Consider the following 18,173-nt stretch of genomic DNA (forward strand, 5'->3'; position numbering starts at 1 on the left):
GATTTTATTGGGGCGCCTGGGTGGCTCAGTGGGTTACGGTCTCTGCCTTCAGCTCAGGTCATGATCTCAGGATCCTGGGATCAAGCCCCGCATTGGGCTCTCTGCTTGGCGGGCAGCCTGCTTCCTCCTTTCTCTCTCTCTCTCTCTCTGCCTGCCTCTCTGCCTACTTGTGATCTGTCTGTCAAATAAATAAATAAAATCTTTAAAAAAAAAGATTTTATTTAGTTATTTATTTGACAGAGATCATAGGTATGCAGAGAGGCAGGCAGAGAGAGGAGGGGAAGCAGCCTCCCAGCTGAGCAGAGAGCCCGATGCGGGGCTCGATCCCAGGACCCTGAGATCATGACCTGACCTGAAGGCAGAAGCTTTAACCCACTGAGCCACCCAGACACCCCTGAATTTCTTTTCTAAGACAGCGGTGATGTGGTTGGCTAAGAAGAGTCCAGCTTGAATAGAAAGATCGCTTCCCTGGAGCAGGCCCATGACCGGGACAGTTGTGGAGAAGCCCCCTCCTGTCCTCATGTTTGCTCTATGGTGTGTGTCTTTCCTGTCACAGAGGGGGTCCTGGCCTGGGGTGCTGTTCATACCTGAGCTGGGAGGAAGAGCTTTGGCTCAATAGTTCAGTAAAGGACATAGTGTTCCGGGACAGATTGTAGAAGAAATAGGACAGGCGTGGGTACAGGAATGGGACAAATGGGGAGTAGGAAGAGGGAGAGAGGAAGGGGGGAAAGGTTATTTTGACAGCATGAGTTCTTTGTTATCAGATCAAAAGACTGTGTGTGGGGCCATGGATTGAGGACCTACCGCATACTGTCTACTATGGACCATTCCTTTTAGTTTAAAAATTGTTAAGGTTTCGGGGCGCCTGGGTGGCTCAGTCGGTTAAGCATCTGCCTTTGGCTCTGGTCATGATCCCAGGGTCCTGCGATCGAGCCCCACGTTCCTTCTCCCTCTGTCTACTGCTTCCCCTGCTTGTACACTCTCTATCTCTCTCTCTGAAAAATAAAATCTAAAAAAAGAATGTTTAAAATTTTTAAAGTTTTCATTCCAGTAAGTTAGCGTATAGTGTTATATTAGTTTCAGGTGCACTATACAGCGATTCGATAACTGTACATTACTCACTCATCATGGTAAGTGTCCTCTTCCTCCCATCCCCTATTTCCCCCATTCCCCCACCCACATCCCTTCTGGTCACCATCAGTTTGTTCTCTAGAGTTAGGAGTTGGGTTTCTTGGTTTTTCTCCCTCTCCTTCTCCCCTCCATTCGCTCATCTGTTTCGTTTCAGGAAGTCTGGATAGGAGTGAAATCATACGGAATGTCTTTCTCTGGCTCATTTTGCTTAGCATTATTATTTTTTTTTACACTCACACCCTCCCATGCTTATTAACCCATTTTACAGATGAGGAAGCTGATCCTAATGACAATGACACCTGCCTGCCTTAGAAGCGAGTCTGAGTTTTGGCATACTGTGTCTGTTCTGACCCGTCACCACATTACTTCTGTTTCTCCTCTTTTCTAAACAGAATTAGAAGCTACGGCATCTACCTCAACTTCCTACACCCTTAAAACTTAAGCCCGAGTCTGTTCTCCAAATGTTTTATTTGTGGGGAGGATCTGCTTCCATTGGCCCAGGGTCACCAAGAGTCACACAGACCTGATGGGGAAAATTGCAAACGCTCCCGGATCTGCTGGGCTTGAAATGAGATGTGCTATGGCTTCAGGTGGTCTCACCTAAGGGTGGAGGTGGGGCATTTTGCTCTATGCGGGACAGTGGATCTGTGCTCGATGCAATTTTGATCATCAGAGTAACAACAGTCAGAGTACATGTGTGTATACACGTGTCCACTTTGGAGTGAACGGGGGTGGGGGGCTGTCATGATATCGTTCACACCTTCAAAGCAATAACTCTTCTGTTTTTTTTTCTCCTAATAGACCTTACCCGCCCCTGACCTTGGCAGGGCCAATTATGTTGCCCTTCCCACCAGCCAGTGATTGCCTGATTGCTCCAGGGAGGAGCACACCGTCTAGACTCTGGATTCTTGCAGATCAAAGCTCGGAGAAAGAAATCTGTTTCCCTTGGGTTAATGATATTGGCAAGTCTGTAAGCCCAGAGCAACCAAGAGACATGATCCCTGGGACCAAAGTCAGCCTGTTTGGGAGGATGAAACCCATGGAGGCAAGCAGAGAGGAGAGCCACAGAGAGACAGGGCACACATCACTCCTTTGAAAACTCCAGTCCCTTCTGCAGTTGGGTGACAAGACACAGTGCATTTTCCTCTTTAGCTTAAGCTGGTTCAAGGTGGGTTTTTGTTCCTTGCCCCCAAAGTGACACTGATTTACGTGTTAATACTCAAGCCAAAGGGCCTGAATCCACCCAGCTCTGAGGGTCCAGACTAAACCCATGCCCAGGCCTGTCTGTTCCATGCCCCTAGATGTGTACCATGGTGAGTCTCGGCCTGGGAGGAGGACATCTCTGTCCCCAACAGAGAGACCACCCTGGCGATGCTGGGAGAGAGAGGACCCCTTAGAAGAGAGCTGGGATTTGAGCTTATGTCCATCTGTCCCAAAACCTGGGCTTTTAAGTGCTGTGCTACCTCCTCTCCATCCCTCCCATCAGGCCAGACATCAGGCTGCAAGGTCTCACACAACAGGTGCTCAAACAAAGTGGGAGTGGGGTGGAGGGGAGATACATGGTCCCTCATGAATGCCCTGGAGAAACATGGGTGTGTTACACACTCTGGCCTGATGGAACAGCTGAACTCTGTGGGTCAGGAAACAAATTCTGAATATTTCCTCCCTGGCCTGGGCGAGTCTAGAGTGTCTTTCCCCGCGGACCCCCGGTCAGCACAGCCGTCTCCGGCCCCGGCGTCAGCCACCTGCTGACCTCATCACTGCGGTTCCCCCGCCAACCCTCCTCAGCGATTTCCCCAGCGCCCTGCCTTCAAATCTCGCTGTGGTGGCACGATGTGTCCAAGACGAGGGGGGACGCCAGGTGTGTAAAACTCAGGCAAAATCACAGGCCACTTGAGGGGGGATAAATGGCCGAGTTCACACCATCTATCAGCTCATCTCTGCAGCTGTTCAAATATTGCTGAAACGGCAGAGTCGCCTCGGCTGGACTATTTATCTCCGGCACGGGCACCACGGAGTGGGGAGCCCGGGAGAATACAGGCAGCTGGAACAGAGCCCTCCCCTCTGTGGGTTCCCCTCCCCCCTTTCCTTTCCTTTTTTCCTTTTGCTTCAATTAATCTTCCTTTTCAAGAAACACTGCTCTCTTCAATAAAGGTAATTTGTTAAAAGGATAACTAAACACGAACAGATCTGTATTCCTTTTCTTTACTATCCGTGAGTAGATTCCACAAACCGGGAGGGATTACGGAGTGTGGGAAGAAAACCAGCTGTGGGGTCAACCAGATTTGGGTTTCAGTCTGAGCTCCTGGATATATCATTACCCTGCCTGGAAAGCGGGAATAAGAAAGTGGGGGAGGGGATGGGTTGAATTGTGTTCCGCTCCTCTCCCCCACCCCCCAGAAAAGACAGGCTGAGGTCCTACACTCAGAACTTAAGGATGTGACCTTATTTGGAAACAGGGTCATTGCAAATGTGATTCATTAACGTACGAGCGCATATCGAAGTGATGGCACGGATAGGACTGGTGTCCTTATAAAAAGATGGCCATCTGAGGACACAGAGCCACAAGGCGAAGGCATATGAAAAGAGGCAGAGGCAGGAGTTTTGCAGATGCAAGCCAAGGACCTTCAATGGTTGTTGGCGATGCCAGAAGCCAGGAGAAAGGCATGGAACGGGTTCTCCTTGGTGTCTTAAAGAGTGCACGCCCCTGCTGACAACTTGATTTTGAACTTCTGGCCTCCTGAACTGCAAGAGAATACATTTCTTTTGCTTTAAACCACCTAATTCCTGCTGTTCTGTTATAGCCGTGCTAGAACAGGAATACAAAGGGGTATTGTTAAAGTAAGTAGTATTAACCTATACACTGAGCCTTGGCACCAGGCTTGACACAGAGCAGAGGCTCAGGAGTTACTTTCTCTGCCATCCTGAATTCTCCATCCTTCAAGATGACCACTCCAGCGCTGTCTGTGTTTCCTAGTGCAGAGAATAAAATTTTCTGCTTGTACCCAGGCTTCCGTGGGGCACAAGAGATGCATCTTTCACTTTGGTCAAAAGGCTACAGATCCCACAGACGCAGTTCAATAGTCTCTTCCTCCAGGAAGGCAGTCATGATACACTCCAATGGCTGAACGGGATCCCTCCCTTAGGATGCCAGATCGCCTGGCCCCCACCCTTCCCTAACGCTGTTCTAAACAATTCTCCAGACACTGTCCATTCCTTTTTCAAACCAGAAATGATTTAGGCTCATCACAGAAGAATTCTGACCACAAAGAAAAGGTGTTAGCATGGGGGAAAGCAAGACACAATGCTATCTAAATACAAGATGTGCTTTGTCAATACACACGGGAAGGAAAGAGACAGGCAAGACACCCAGGATAGACGGTGGCTGCAGGCAGATGATCTGTATTTTCTTTTTCTTTTCTTTTTTTTTTTTTTTGTGATCTGTATTTTCTTCTCTTTTTCTACACATTTTAAGTTTTCTACAATGAGCACGTGTGATTTTGATAATCAGGACCAAGTTATTTTTTGAACATACAAATTTTTCGTTTTACTTGCCTGTCTGCCTCCCCAGGGACTGTGACTGTTCCTCAGAGGGAAAACCGCTCTTGAATCATTCCTGTGTCTCCATCAAACAGCACTGGGCAGGGGACACAGGAGGCATGTGATAACTATGAGATGGATGGATGGATGGAGTGAGGTGGGGATTGTACAACTCAGTGGTTAAGAATAAGAGCTTTAGGCTCAGACTCGGGTTGGAGTCACTTCTTGACAGCTGTGTGTCATTGTTTAAGTCATTTAACCTCTCTGAGTTTCAGTTTCTTTGTCCATGAAAGGAGCTCCAGTTGCTGCCTCGGGGGAAGCTGAGGGTATGGATACACCGTCCCTGACATAGACTAAACCCTCAACAGCCCGCAAAGATTGTATCTTCAACTGGAGGAGATGGGGAGTGGGTACCCCGCTGCTCTTTCCAAAATTGCAGATTGATTCTCCCTACCATCTTTCTTCATGCCTGGGCTTCAAAATCAAATTGGATTTGTTTTCTGCACGGGCTCTGCCTGTGACTAGCTGTGTCACCTTAGGCAAGTCCCATCATCTTTATGCTTCTCTGTTTTCTCCTGTGGAATTATAATATTGATAATAAAAGCTGCCATGCCTTAAGTGCTTGCTATTGCCAGTCTCTGGGCTGAGCTCTTCCTGTATACCAAGAAGTGAGGGGCTATGATGGTCAAGGTTCAGAGGTAAGACTCAAAATAGCAGGGTTCACATCACTAGTTTATTCCCTCCTCCTGCTGGACAACCTTGGGCAACTGCCTTAACCTCTCTGTACCTCTGATTCCTCGCTGGTAAGATGGGGTTAACAACAGTGTGCACCTTGCTGGGTTGCTATGAAGATCGTGGGATGGAATAGGTACAAGGTGCTTGGAAGCACGCCTGGCACTTAGCCCACAATCGATTCGTCTTAGGTAATCTGCAGGATAGCCCGCTGCCGTTATGTACTTCTTAGCCACAAAAGGAAACGGAGGCTCAGAGAGGTGGAGAGACCTGCCCAAAGCTGCACAGTCAGCAAGCTACAGAACTGGCAGGTGGACCCTGACTTGGTGGCTCAGAGCACAGGCTCTCCCAGGGCTGGGGTAGGTTAGAGGAGCCCGCAAGGTGGGCGTGGTACATCCAAAGTGCCAGCCCCACCCCGGAAGTGAGACACGCCCCAACCCAGCCCTGGAGTGGCTCCTCCCTCCCTTCCAAGCCCGGGGGGCTCTGAATCCTTGACAGCCCAAGTCCCGCATCACTGCATCAAGTAGAGCCCTTGCCAGCCTCAGAGAAAAACCAAATGTGTTCCGCGTCAGGTCAGAGAAGCGTCTTGTTTTTATTAGTGTTAATCTAATATGTTGTCTTTCCTCGCTGAACTCTGAATAAGTTAATCAAGGACAGGCTGGATTTGTGTTTTCTTAATAACGCTGCCTGATTCCGAAGACTGCCTGCTGTGAGCTCTAGGCTCCGGCTCCTTGTTTAGTTTCTCTTCTTCTCTCTTTACATTTTATAAAATATCTACGATGTCCAGGGGCAGAAGGGTTAGCGTGGTATAGAAAAAGGCTTGAGAGCTTTGGAATGAAATGAATCTTGTTTCAAATCTCAGTTCCTCACGTCTACCCATGTGACCTGGGTCTCTGAGTTTTAGATTTTCCCATGTGTGAAACAGAATAACAGTGGTTTCTAACTTTCTGAGTTGTTGCGATAATTAAGTAAGGCAATGAAGCACTTACAACATGGTCTAGACCACAACGATCACTCAAGAGGTGGTAGTTACTATTTCTACTATAGACAGTAACAATACCGATTAAGTGACCTATTATTATGAACTAGGAGAGGTGATAAGCATCTTACATATAACATTCCATTCAAATATTATGTGAAAAACAGGACACCTGGGTGGCTCCTTCATTTAAGTGTTTGCCTTTGGCTTGGGGTTGTGATCTTGGGGTCCTGAGATCAAGCCCTGCGTTGGGCTCCCTGCTCAGCAGGGAGTCTGCTTCTCCCTCTCACTCTGCCCCTCCCCCAACTCTTGCTCTCTCTCTCTCTCTCTCTAATACATAAAATTTTAAAAAATCTTTAACATACGGAAAACAAACCGGACAGTGGCTGGCATGATGTAGGTGTTCAAGTACTGATAATAACTGCTAGTAGGAGTGGCAGTGAGTTCATTCTCACAACTGGGAGGTGTTGTGAGTGTTGTTTGTATCAACTGCACTACAAGGAATTCATATTCTGTCTGGAACCTTGACAAGCACAGGTGATTATCATTCGCCTAAGGGCCCTGACAAAGACCAGAGAGGAAGGAGGAGCATTTGATCAAGTCTGGCAGGGGATCACAGACAATTTCCTGGAGGTGAGCGAAGATGAGAGCTGGAGGAAGAGTGGAGTTGACCCTCAGAGGCACTCCAGACAGAAGGGTAATTACTCATTCAGGGGTCCATCTGATCCTTCATTCATTCAACAAATCGGTACTGAGCACCATGCTGTGCTGGGTGCTGTCCCAGGTGCTGAATGAACAGAAACACCGACCCGGGGTAGGGAGGGATGGTGGGAATAGGACTGGCAACATCTCTGCCCTCACGGAGCTGACAGTCTAGTAGGGGAGGTAGACTACAGACAAGTAAGCAAAGACATCAAGAGGATGCTTTTGGGTGATGGTAAGTTGATAGTGCTGTCACAAAAATAACCGGGGAGTATGGATGTGACCAGGTACAAAGTGGGGCTATTTTCCTTAGGAAGGCTTCTACCAGAAGGTGAGGTTTGACTGGGGACCTAAAGGAAGGGAGGAATGGAGCCAAGGGAAGATACAGAGGAAGAGCATCCCACAGAGAAGGAAATGGCCATGTAAAGACCCTGCGTTAGGAATGGGCTTGGTGCATTCAAAGAAAGGGAAGAAGGACGGTGGGGTGCGGTGGTAAGGGGGACAGTAGGAGTGCTACAAGATGAGATCCGAGAGATGGCCACAGTAGGAGACTCTGGACTTCATCCTAAGTGGAATAACAGTATAGCCTAAGATGTGGGCTTGTGAAAAACTTTGGGTCTTGCAAACTACCAGGAGTTGGGAGTAGTTGGGGAGAGATATAGCCAAGTGGGTGGAGAAGGAAAGAGTAGCCACTTCCTGATTTCTCCATCAGTGCAGCACCTCATAGCTCTCCCGTGCCTACAGGATGGGGTCTCTTCCCCCAGGCAGATCCACGAGAGTTTCCTGGCCACCTTTAAGAACCACTTTGTGCCAAGTGCTTTTAAAACCACTGTCTCAGTGAGCTCTCAGGAAAAGCCCAGGCGGGTGGGGTTCCTGTCCCTACTTTACAAATGACGAAACTGAAGCATGAGAAGGTAAAGCCATGTGCCTAGCCACATGGCCGGCTGGGACAGAAGTGGAATACAAATCCAAGTCCCCCAATCTGTTCTGCCACCTCCCACCTTCTCCTTCACCTCCCTGTGAACGCAGTGTTCTTGAAGAGGCAGCTTCTAGGAAATCCCTGAGGGCGGGATGGTGGGGTCTCCTGGCTGGCTCCTGAGCCAGGTATGGGGTGGGACCGAAGCAGGGGAACGTGTTTGCGGGGGATGGGGGAGGGGCAGTCCCACCACTAATACTGCTTCCCTCCGTGGGGAGAGAAGGGGTTTTCTAGGCGCTGAATCACAGCGGAAGTGTGACATGTGGCAGGAAACACAAAGGCTGGGGAGGATTTCCTTCTGTCCTCATTGGTGCTGGATCTTCCCAAACCATCTGGTCCGGACTCCCAAAACGTGTGTTTGTGTTCATCTCCGGACTGGCGGGGTTGCGAGCTCCTCCCCCACACGCCAGCCAGCTGCTGGGGAGACATTGGTCCACTTCGGGAGACTGTCAGGGGGCCGAGCATTCAGACCAGTTGGGTTTGATTTCAACTCTACCGCTCTCCAGCCTTGGGCAAGGGTCCCCCTTCACCAAGCCTCAGTTTCCCAAAGTGTAACCTGGTTGTAGGATCATGGTCCTTGCTCAAGTCCATGGGGTGGGGTAGAAATCAGATAAGGTACTGCACTCACAAAGAAGAGCCCTTTTTGACTGAAAGGCTAGGAAAATGCAAGGACATGTGCCCAGGGCAATGATGTCTTCCGGGAGCCGTCACCAAGAGATCCTGTGAGGCATGCAGGAGTGCAGTAGCTCTACCGCTTACCAGCTACACAGCCCTGGGCTTGTGGTGCCTGTTTCCCCATCCCTAAAATGGGAATAACAGCACCATCCATGTGGAATTGTAGGAATACTTTAGTACACATAGAGGGCTTAGAAAAGTCCCAGGAACACAATAGGTGCTCAATAGATGCTGCTTCTTTCTCGCGTGTTATTTAACAAGACGGAGAAGGCTGCGAGGAAGAGTTAGCTTTGAACTCTAATGGTTGCAGGATCCTAATCCATGCTTGGCTGTTAACAAGCTGTGTAACCTTGGGCAAGCTACTTAATCTCTGAGCTTCTAAAATGGGGGTTACAGCACCGCCCCAGCATGCTGATAGCAGTGACTGTATGGCAGTTGGCTCCTATTATATGCTGAGACCTGGTGACTCTTGCTATATTCTTCCAAGCCCCTCCCTTCTGCTTGGCCACCAGCCCTGTCTACCCCTTACCTCGTTCCTCCTCCTTCTCCCGGACGATCCTCCCCTTGAGGGCTCGGCTCCAGGCTCCACCGTAGTCACCCAGCTTGGTCCTCTCACTCCCGTCCTTGCCCTTGAACCAGGGTCCGTAACGGCGGGCGATGCTGGAGGCTTCGCCCGTGTCCCGGAAACCTCTGCCCAGATGCAGGTCGCCCAAGAAGGGCAGCTCGGCACCCTCAGCTGGGACCCCCGCGGCAGGGCTGGCCTGGTTCTGGGAGATGGCCGGCTGGCCCACAAAGCCAGAGTGCAGGAAGACCAGGCTCCCGGCCGTCAGGTAGAGCACCAGGAAGGTAAAGAAACGCACGGGCTTCCTGCGGAAATACCGCTGGAATTTGAACCAGAGCTTGGCCATAGCAGGCTCATTCCGGACTGGCTCGCTGGGAGTTCAGCTGGTAGGTCAGGGGTTCAGGAAGGGGAAGGAGGGGGCTGCGTTTCCCAAGCTTCCCTTAGGGATGGAACCCCTGGGGGTCTGCAGTCTTCTTTCCTCCGTGAAAGTGATGGCCAAAACCAGAGCAGAAGGCCAAGTCTGGCACTTGGCCGAAACCAAGAGAACAGGACTCTCCTGTGGTCAAGGCGAGATTCTCTGGGCCACAAAAGAGGCCCAACATCCAGGAGCTGGTCCCATTTTCCTACATCTTGTTCTTTGTCACAGAGAGTTTCCGAAGAACTTTGACCACGGCAATTGCAGGAGAAATCTGCCAGCTCACTTCTTGCCTCTTCCCGGCTCCTCAGGCCTGTTAGGGCTGGATGATTTCACTCAGGGCAGTTTTCTGGTCCCTTCTGCAGCTGGGAGCCAAGCTCAGCGTGTCCACCTCATGGAAACAGAAGTGGGCGGGCTTCCATCAGAAGTGGGTGGGCTTCCATCAGCTTAAGCATTAAGGCTTGGAGCTGCGACCTGCAAAGCAGCACGAACACAAGATTTAAGAAGCTCCCTCACAGAGACCCTCAAAGGTTCCCTGAAGCCTTCTCAAGGGGGATGTAGAGGCCCAGAGAAGTGAGGGAACCATGTCCTGAAGCACGCAGCATGGCTGGGTCTTCTAGAATCCCTCCCCTTTTCTTCAAACCAAACTGGGAATCTGGGGGTTTGACTCCTACATGGCCCCTGTTTTGGGGCAAGCTTTATCTTGTACAAGCCCAAGTTCTTACACCTCCCTATTTCCTATATATTTGTCAGATATATACAGATTCATGAATTGTTTTAAGTCTGAAAAACACCTCCTGGGGTCCTTGCTGAACTGCCTCCTGGACCTGGCTGATTCTGAACCAGATCAAATTCATTCCCCACTCCCACCCCACTGAGGAAATACTTAGTGATCACCTACTATAAACCAGGTGTTGTGCTAAGTTCTGGAGATAATTCTGCGAACCAGAGAGACCAAGCCCCTTCCTTGATAGGGCTCACATTCTAGAGTGGGAGAGATCAGTGTCCTAGCCTCTCTCCTCTATCCAAGGAAGAAAAGGAAATCAGGATTATTTAGCAACAGAGTCATTCGCTCTGCATTTATTTAGCACCTACAGTATGCCCAGCTTTGTGCCAAGCCCTCTATGTGTATTACTCATTCATTCTTCCCAGTGGTCCTAGGGGAGGTAACCATTTCCTCAATTTACAGATTAGGAAACTGAGGCCACGTAGCCAATGAGTGGTGGAGCTGGGACTTCAACCCAGGACAGTCCAAAGGCAAAACCACAGCTCGTAACCACTGCCTTTATGACTTGGCTTTTTTCCCACCCAGACTGGGTACCTGGGGGGGTATTGAGAGAGAGACCCTGAGGCAGTAGCCCATCTCCACTGCCTCCCGGTGACCAGTGACTCATTAATTTGACAGTGGGTCCTCAGAGCGTGGTCCAAGAGCCCCCGATTCATAATCACCTGAGAGCCTGGTCAAGTATGAAGATTCTGGACCTCTCCAACCAGAATTTGATAGAAGGGGAAACCTACAGGTATAACAAGGTGCCCTCAGAAAATGGTGATGGGCACAGAGGGCTGAGGGAACTGCTTTATGAGTAAACATTAAGGATCATTAGTCAAGAGGAAAACAGAATATAAATTAGGAAACAGAATATACCTTTTGGCCAATGCGATTTCATATTCTCACCAGCAGGGGGCCTTGTGACCATCTTGGCCAATGTCCAGGATTAACTGGCTGCCAATGGAAGATCAGAGGGGTAACCGGTCCCCTCCAGTCCAGAGCAACATGGGAGTTTAACTGTGGTTTGGAGTAGATTCCATCAGTCCTCCCTATGTCATCCTATTCATTCCGGGACGAAGTACTAAGCATGTACTGGGCACCAGTAATTGTTCGAAGCACTTGGAATAGATCAAGAAACAAAACAGCCCCAAATCCATGCTTTTGTGGAGTCAAACTACCTGTTTATCCATTGATCCATCTATCTGCCCATCATCCTTTAATCCATCCATCATTCCACCTACCCATCCATCCATCCATCCAACCATTGCCCACAACTCAGTCCATCCACCGACCCCCCATTTGTGTCTCCATCCATCTGAACTACAGCACCCCATTCATTTACACAGCTCTCCCCCCATCCGGCCATCTGCCTGTTCCTCACTCATTCAAACACATGTGTTGCTCGCCTACTGTGTGTGCTTGGGAATAAATCGTCCAGCATCCCGCTTTCAGAGAATTCAGAGTCTACTGAGGGGGACAACAATTGAATCAACCATCACACCAAACGGCTGTACTAGATAGTTATAAATCCTGCTGGAGAGGTACATAGAAGACAAGCAACAGCAATAATATGAATAGCTAATGTCATTGCTCTGAACAGGTATGGACTCTGACTCAATCCCCACACCAATCCTAGGAGAGAGAACTGTAGCCATTTCACAGAGGAGATAAGTGAGGCTCAGAGAGATTAAGGAATCTATCCAGGGCCACACAGACACAGCAAGCCTTGAAGGCCAAGTGCAAGAGTCTGGTTGGGGTTCTAATGGCTTGCGCGGGGAGTCAGTGAAGTTTTGTGGTCACACCGACACTCTAGAAAGACCGATTTCTTAATCAACCTGAAAGCCTCCAGGCAGTGGGGGATGACCCATGGTATTCCACAGATCACACACGGGCCAGATGTTTCTGCGGCTGGGCCAGCAGCCAGCATGGGGATGGGCAGGGGGAACACCAGCCCTTCCCGAAGCAGACAGGCAAGAGCCTGGGCTCTGGAGGTGAACTGACCTGGGTTCAGAACCTGCCTCTTCCATCCACCTGTGGCATGACATGGGTCAAGACACCTGTTCTCACCAGCTGAAAAGCCCGGCCTGTGAAGTGGGCATAAGAATCTTGACACCTCCCCAAAGATACACAAGCTGGCAAGACTGCATTTAAAGACGTTGCCGAGGGCCTGGCATGGGTGCTCCAGGGAAGCAGGTCCCCGCCCCGCTCCTCACTCCTCGGAAGGGCACGTGGGAGCTGCCTTCAAAGGCGTTTGCCTCGGCAGCACATTTGCTGCTGTGGAGACGACAGAGATTCTGGCTGTTGTGTTCCCTGTGGCTTTTTGTCTCTCTGAGGATATTTCTGGGTCTAGTCCTTTTTTGTTGTTCCCTTCTCGTTCTTTTCTATTTCAACACATCTTTTCTCTAAGTGGGTGCCAAATGGGTTTTAAGAGGATAATGAGCTCATTAGAAGCTGGCAGGGAACAAAAAGAGATGGAGGCACTGGTGATGTGGGGAGTGAAGGCGGCCCAGCCGGGAAGGGACTGTGAGGAGGGGAACTCCTTCCAGGGGGCTGGGGCTGTGTGGGGCTGACTTGAGCCACCCACACACCTGCCAGGGCTGGGAGGGAGGGCACCCCGGAAGCTGGGCTCTCCACAGAGGTGGTAGCATCCTGTCTGTTCTCTAAGTGAGCCCCAACATCTGGAGCACAGGCAGTCCCCAAGACGTACAGGACATGAGTGAAAAGAGTCAGGGAACTGACCTCCCCTGGGGGCTTAAACCTAAACCCTGTCACCAGACACTGGGGAGCCTCAGAGAACAATGTTCAGGACTCTGTGGAGACAGTGTCTTCCGTTTCTCAGCTCTGGGTGGTCCTGGGGTTCGGGGCCCCCACTGAGCCACAGTCTCACCTCCCCAAGGGAACCCGGAAGACTTCTCTGCCTCTCATGACCCTCTGTCACTCCCCCATCCCCAGGTTGCTCTCTGTCTCTTTCCCTCTCTCTGTCTTTCTCACCAGACAGAAATTCTGACCCCAAAGGGAATGGGGACATAAAGCGAATGCCATTTGTGGAACACCTGCCACATGCTGGACACTGCCTTCAAAGGCTTTGCAAACACATTTGAACAAACTCCTTCCTTCCAGCAAGGAGGCAGGGGACGTAAGGCAGGGGACGGTCCTCCCCAGCCCACAGACAACACATCTACAACCCCAGGCAGGGGGTACGTGGGGGCCTCACATCTCGGTCTTCATTGGCCCATTATGTGTTGGAAACCACAACCCTGTCAGCATTCTCTCCTGTTGCTTACAGGCATGAGACCCGGGCACGTACCCTCACCTCTGTGAGTTGCGATTTTCTTTTTCTGAAAGGGATCAACCATAGAGTTTTCTTCTTGGGGTCCCGGAAAGGCCTGATGGGACAGCCCACCAAGGGCTGGAGCTAGTGCTCGCCATGAGCTCTCAGGCTCGATCTGTCTCTGTTCTGCATGAGCACACTCTGAGCCTCAGTTTCCCCATCCACTGAATGTGGCGGATGACCTGATGCCTACCCTGCCTTCCTTCCCCGGGGCCAGTGTGAGTTTCCACAAGGGGGAGGGCAAGTGGCTGCCTTTGCAAGAACGGCAGCACTTGGTTACTGCAGCTCGTGTTTCCAGCTGGAGTCTCAGAGTGTCTAAACACAGCCTATTTTTAGCACCGAATGAACCTCTGGTGCCAAGCTGCCAAGAAAATGACTGGCGGGGCAGAGCTGCCCTGCGGGGAAGGAAAATGGGAGGTTCAGCTGCCCACGGCTCCCTCCCCTGGGTGGTGTGTAGAGCTGCCTCTCCAGATTTGGGGGCAGGCAGATCCCGCTGGAAACCCATGAGCCTAGGCAGGGGGCACTCCCTCTCTCTCTCCAGCCCCCTGAACTTGACTTGAGGGCACCCGCTCAGGGACCAGCTGACCCATCAGACTATCCAAGCTTGGGAGCCAAGAAAGAGCTCCCAGGTTGTGATTTCTTCACACTCTGAGTAGGAGATGCTGCTGGGGCTCTCCAAGAAGCTGGGAGCCCAGGCCAGAGACAGAATTTTAGTCTTAGCCTAATGATAATAGTATTAGCCAGAAATCACCAGCTTTTGCTAGGGATTCACTTTGTGTCAGGCACTATGCCAAGCACCTTATCCCCACTGGGCCATTTAATCCCTTCGAGGACTCTTTGAGGTGGCTATTAAGCTCTCTGTTCTTCAGTTTCTCCATCCCTAGAATGGGGGGAAATAACAGTACTTTTCTGATAGGATCCGGGGGAGAACCAAATGAGTTCATATACGCAAGTGTCACCTATGTGTTACCTCTTACTGTAATGATTTGTAGATCATGTATGTTGTTTTGCCTGCCCAGCACCCGTTTTTGTTTTGTTTTGTTTTTTTCCAGGAGAGGGACCCCATTTTCCTGCACAGAGCTTCTGTGTCATTAATTCTAGCTTGTATGGCTGAGGTAGAATGAAACTCCCTCACCAGCTGCTGCAAACACTTGAGCCTGTTGTCTCCTGATACCCGTGCTCCAAGCCCCCTCCCCCTCAATTGGAGTATGGGTTTTCCTGTTGCTCCAAATCAGCATCAACACTCAACATTGTCAGCCTTTTTGCAATTTTGCCAATCTGATAGGTCTTTCATGGATATTGTATGTGTCCCGCCCGGGGAGTTAACTCCCAAAAGCCATTTGGAAGCAATGGTGGGAGCTGGTGAGTCAACACCCCCACCCCTGGCTCCATCTACCCTGGGATGGGGTAACTGTCAGGTGGTCAGTTTTTACAACCTCCCTCACTCTCCCTGGAGGAAACTGCCAGTTTTCCTCCCTTATAAATAAGTAACCCTACGATTAATCTCCTGTATGTAGATCTTTGTCCAGATTCCTGGAAGGCAACATAGGACCACTCGATAATGAGATGTCGTTATAATTATACCCATTTTATAGACGGGGAAAGCCAAGGCTCACAGAGATGAAGTGATTTGCCCAAGCACATAGCTTGCAAGACACAGAGCATGAATCCAAGTGCCCAACTGTCTAGATCTCAAATTTGTGATACGCTACCACCAAGTAGATCACCAGAACAGCTAGCTTCCCCTTACCTATTCTCCCCTTGGGGAATCCCAACCTCAATGTAAAGGTTCTTCCTGAGCTTGGAGACATGAAAAACCATCCTTCAAACACTTCTTCTCCAGGGAGCCTAATTAAAAAGTTCTGGGGCGCCTGGGTGGCTTGGTGGGTTAAAGCCTCTGCCTTTGGCTCGGGTCACAATCCCGGGGTCCTGGGACTGAGTCCTGCATTGGGCTCTCTGCTTGGCGAGGAGCCTGCTTCCCCCTCTCTCTGCCTGCGTCTCTGCCCACTTGCGATCTCTGTCTGTCAAATAAATAACTAAAATCTAAAAAAAAAAAAAAAGTTCTTTCTCATCCTTCCTGCTCCTGGACCAGCCATTTAGCATGAAAGAAGTCATGAAATAGCCCCCAAAATGTCATTATAAATTATATGCCAGTCTCATGGTTTTCACTCATGGTCTTTAGGAATCTAGAATTTTCTTTCTTTTTTTTTTTTTTTTAAGATTTTATTTATTAGAGAAAGAACATAAATCAGGGGAGGGTGGCAGGTAGAATGCTTCATGACTGAGCCACCCTGGTGCCCCAAGAATCTAGAATTTTCTTAACCCAATGAACCTGGGGAAAAACTTTATACCCCTCCACGGTGTGTGGACGCCCCGCCAGAACATCCCCTTCCCCTCATGGGTGTCCGCCATATAATGATGCCACTGGGTCCATGATGGACCTGCCGTGTTGGATCTCCCCAGTTCCTGGCTGCTCTGTGCAAAGGTACAATGGGCACTTCAGTACATACAGACTTGCTTTGGGGACCCGAAATGTGGGATTATGTTGTCCCAGATTACACACATTTATGTGTGTGCCCACAGGGGGAAAACCTTGCTGCAGGATCCTAAAATCAGCCTGTGCCTTCTGCATGCTCACGTGGCCTCCAGGAAGAGTCCTGGAGCCCCCGCACTTCCTTCCTTCTGTTCCTAGGACGGGACTCACCCGCCACCACCCAGCATCCACAGCTCGCCATCCGTGTCCATTATCATTCATCTTTCCCAAAACTCAGGAAAATAAATGAGAAGGCAAAGTGCCATTAGCTTAATGGCCTTTAACACCCAGCCATCTGCCATGATGTAATTAAATAAAAAAATCAAAAGGAGCATATGGTGCCCATTAAAAATAAATATTAAAATTTTGTTTCCCTGGGTAATGACTCTAGTGCCTCTTTCTCCACCAGCAAATTTTATGGCCTTCTTCACTTGTTGCAGAGAATCAGACTGGGGCCACAGTGAATAGAAACCAGCAGGGGAGAACCGTGGAGAAGGATCTGATCCAGAGGCAGCCATTTCTGGTTTGACCCCATGTCAGCCATACGGTGGCTGTGGGATCTTCTGGCAAGTGGCCTGCCTCTCCAAGACTCAGTTTTCTCACCTCGAAGATGTGGCCAATCAACCCTGTCTCACTGGAAAGACAAGCTAAAGAGTGTCAGAGACAGAATACTGTAATAATTGCATGTCCTCTCTTTGGAGAACAGTGTGGAGATTCCTCAAGAAATTAAAAATAGAGTTTCCCTATGACCCTGCAATTGCACTCCTGGGTATTTACCCCAAAGACACAGATGTCGTGAAAAGAAGGGCCATCTGTACCCCAATGTTTATAGCAGCAATGGCCACAGTCGCCAAACTATGGAAAGAACCAAGATGCCCTTCAACGGATGAATGGATAAGGAAGATGTGGTCCATATACACTATGGAGTATTATGCCTCCATCAGAAAGGATGAATACCCAACTTTTGTAGCAACATGGACGGGACTGGAAGAGATTATGCTGAGTGAAATAAGTCAAGCAGAGAGAGTCAATTATCATATGGTTTCACTTATTTGTGGAGCATAACCAATAGCATGGAGGACAAGGGGCGTTAGAGAGGAGTAGGGAATTTGGGTAAATTGGAAGGGGAGGTGAACCATGAGAGACTATGGACTCTGAAAAACAGTCTGAGGGGTTTGAAGTGGCGGGGGGGTGGGAGGTTGGGGTACCAGGTGGTGGGTATTATAGAGGGCACGGCTTGCATGGAGCACTGGGTGTGGTGAAAAACTAATGAATAATGTTTTTCTGAAAATAAATAAATTGGAAAAAAAATTGCACATCCTCTTGTTCACTGAGCACCTACTATGTGTCAGGCACTTTTAACCCTCCTAAAAGAAAGGTCTCATTGGTTAGCCCCATTTTACAGATGAGAAAACTGAGGTTTAGAGAGGTTACAGCATCTGTGCAAGGTCACACGGCTAGGCAGTGGTAGAGCCTGGCTCCGGACCCCACATTCCAACAAGATGGACATAACAATTTCTCAAAAGATGGTCATACTATGCCCCAACTTTGGCCAAATCAACAAACCATCTCCCCACCTTCTCATGACCAATACCGTTGGTCCAGACTTCATCTCAGAAAAGGATGAAGATTCAATGAGCTGTTGTGATGAGTCTTGACCACCCACAGTAGGTGTGGAGGACCCATTCTGGGGGGTCGGTCTAGTGAGTAACCTCCAAGCCCCTGCTCATGGGGGACAGGCCCCGGTGGCCATATCTGTACCCCATAACATGCCCACCGCCATTGCTGTTGACCACAGGTGGACTCTGATCTAAAACTGGCCAATCAG

At 49.8% G+C, this 18,173-nt stretch overlaps 1 protein-coding gene across 1 annotated transcript in view; it reads right to left on the bottom strand.

The window, feature by feature from the left end:
* The window catches only part of WSCD2 (WSC domain containing 2), a 115,608-nt gene that overhangs the window by 42,906 nt on the left and 54,529 nt on the right, over positions 1 to 18,173 (bottom strand). Inside the window, exon 2 of the mRNA XM_044244119.1 lies at positions 9,265 to 10,186. Coding sequence (XP_044100054.1) covers positions 9,265 to 9,643 — 379 coding nt within the window. The 5' untranslated portion in view covers positions 9,644 to 10,186. The remainder of the gene's footprint in view (positions 1 to 9,264; positions 10,187 to 18,173) is intronic.

This window comes from Neovison vison, chromosome 3, assembly GCF_020171115.1.
Source record: "Neovison vison isolate M4711 chromosome 3, ASM_NN_V1, whole genome shotgun sequence".
Lineage (NCBI taxonomy): Eukaryota > Metazoa > Chordata > Mammalia > Carnivora > Mustelidae > Neogale > Neogale vison.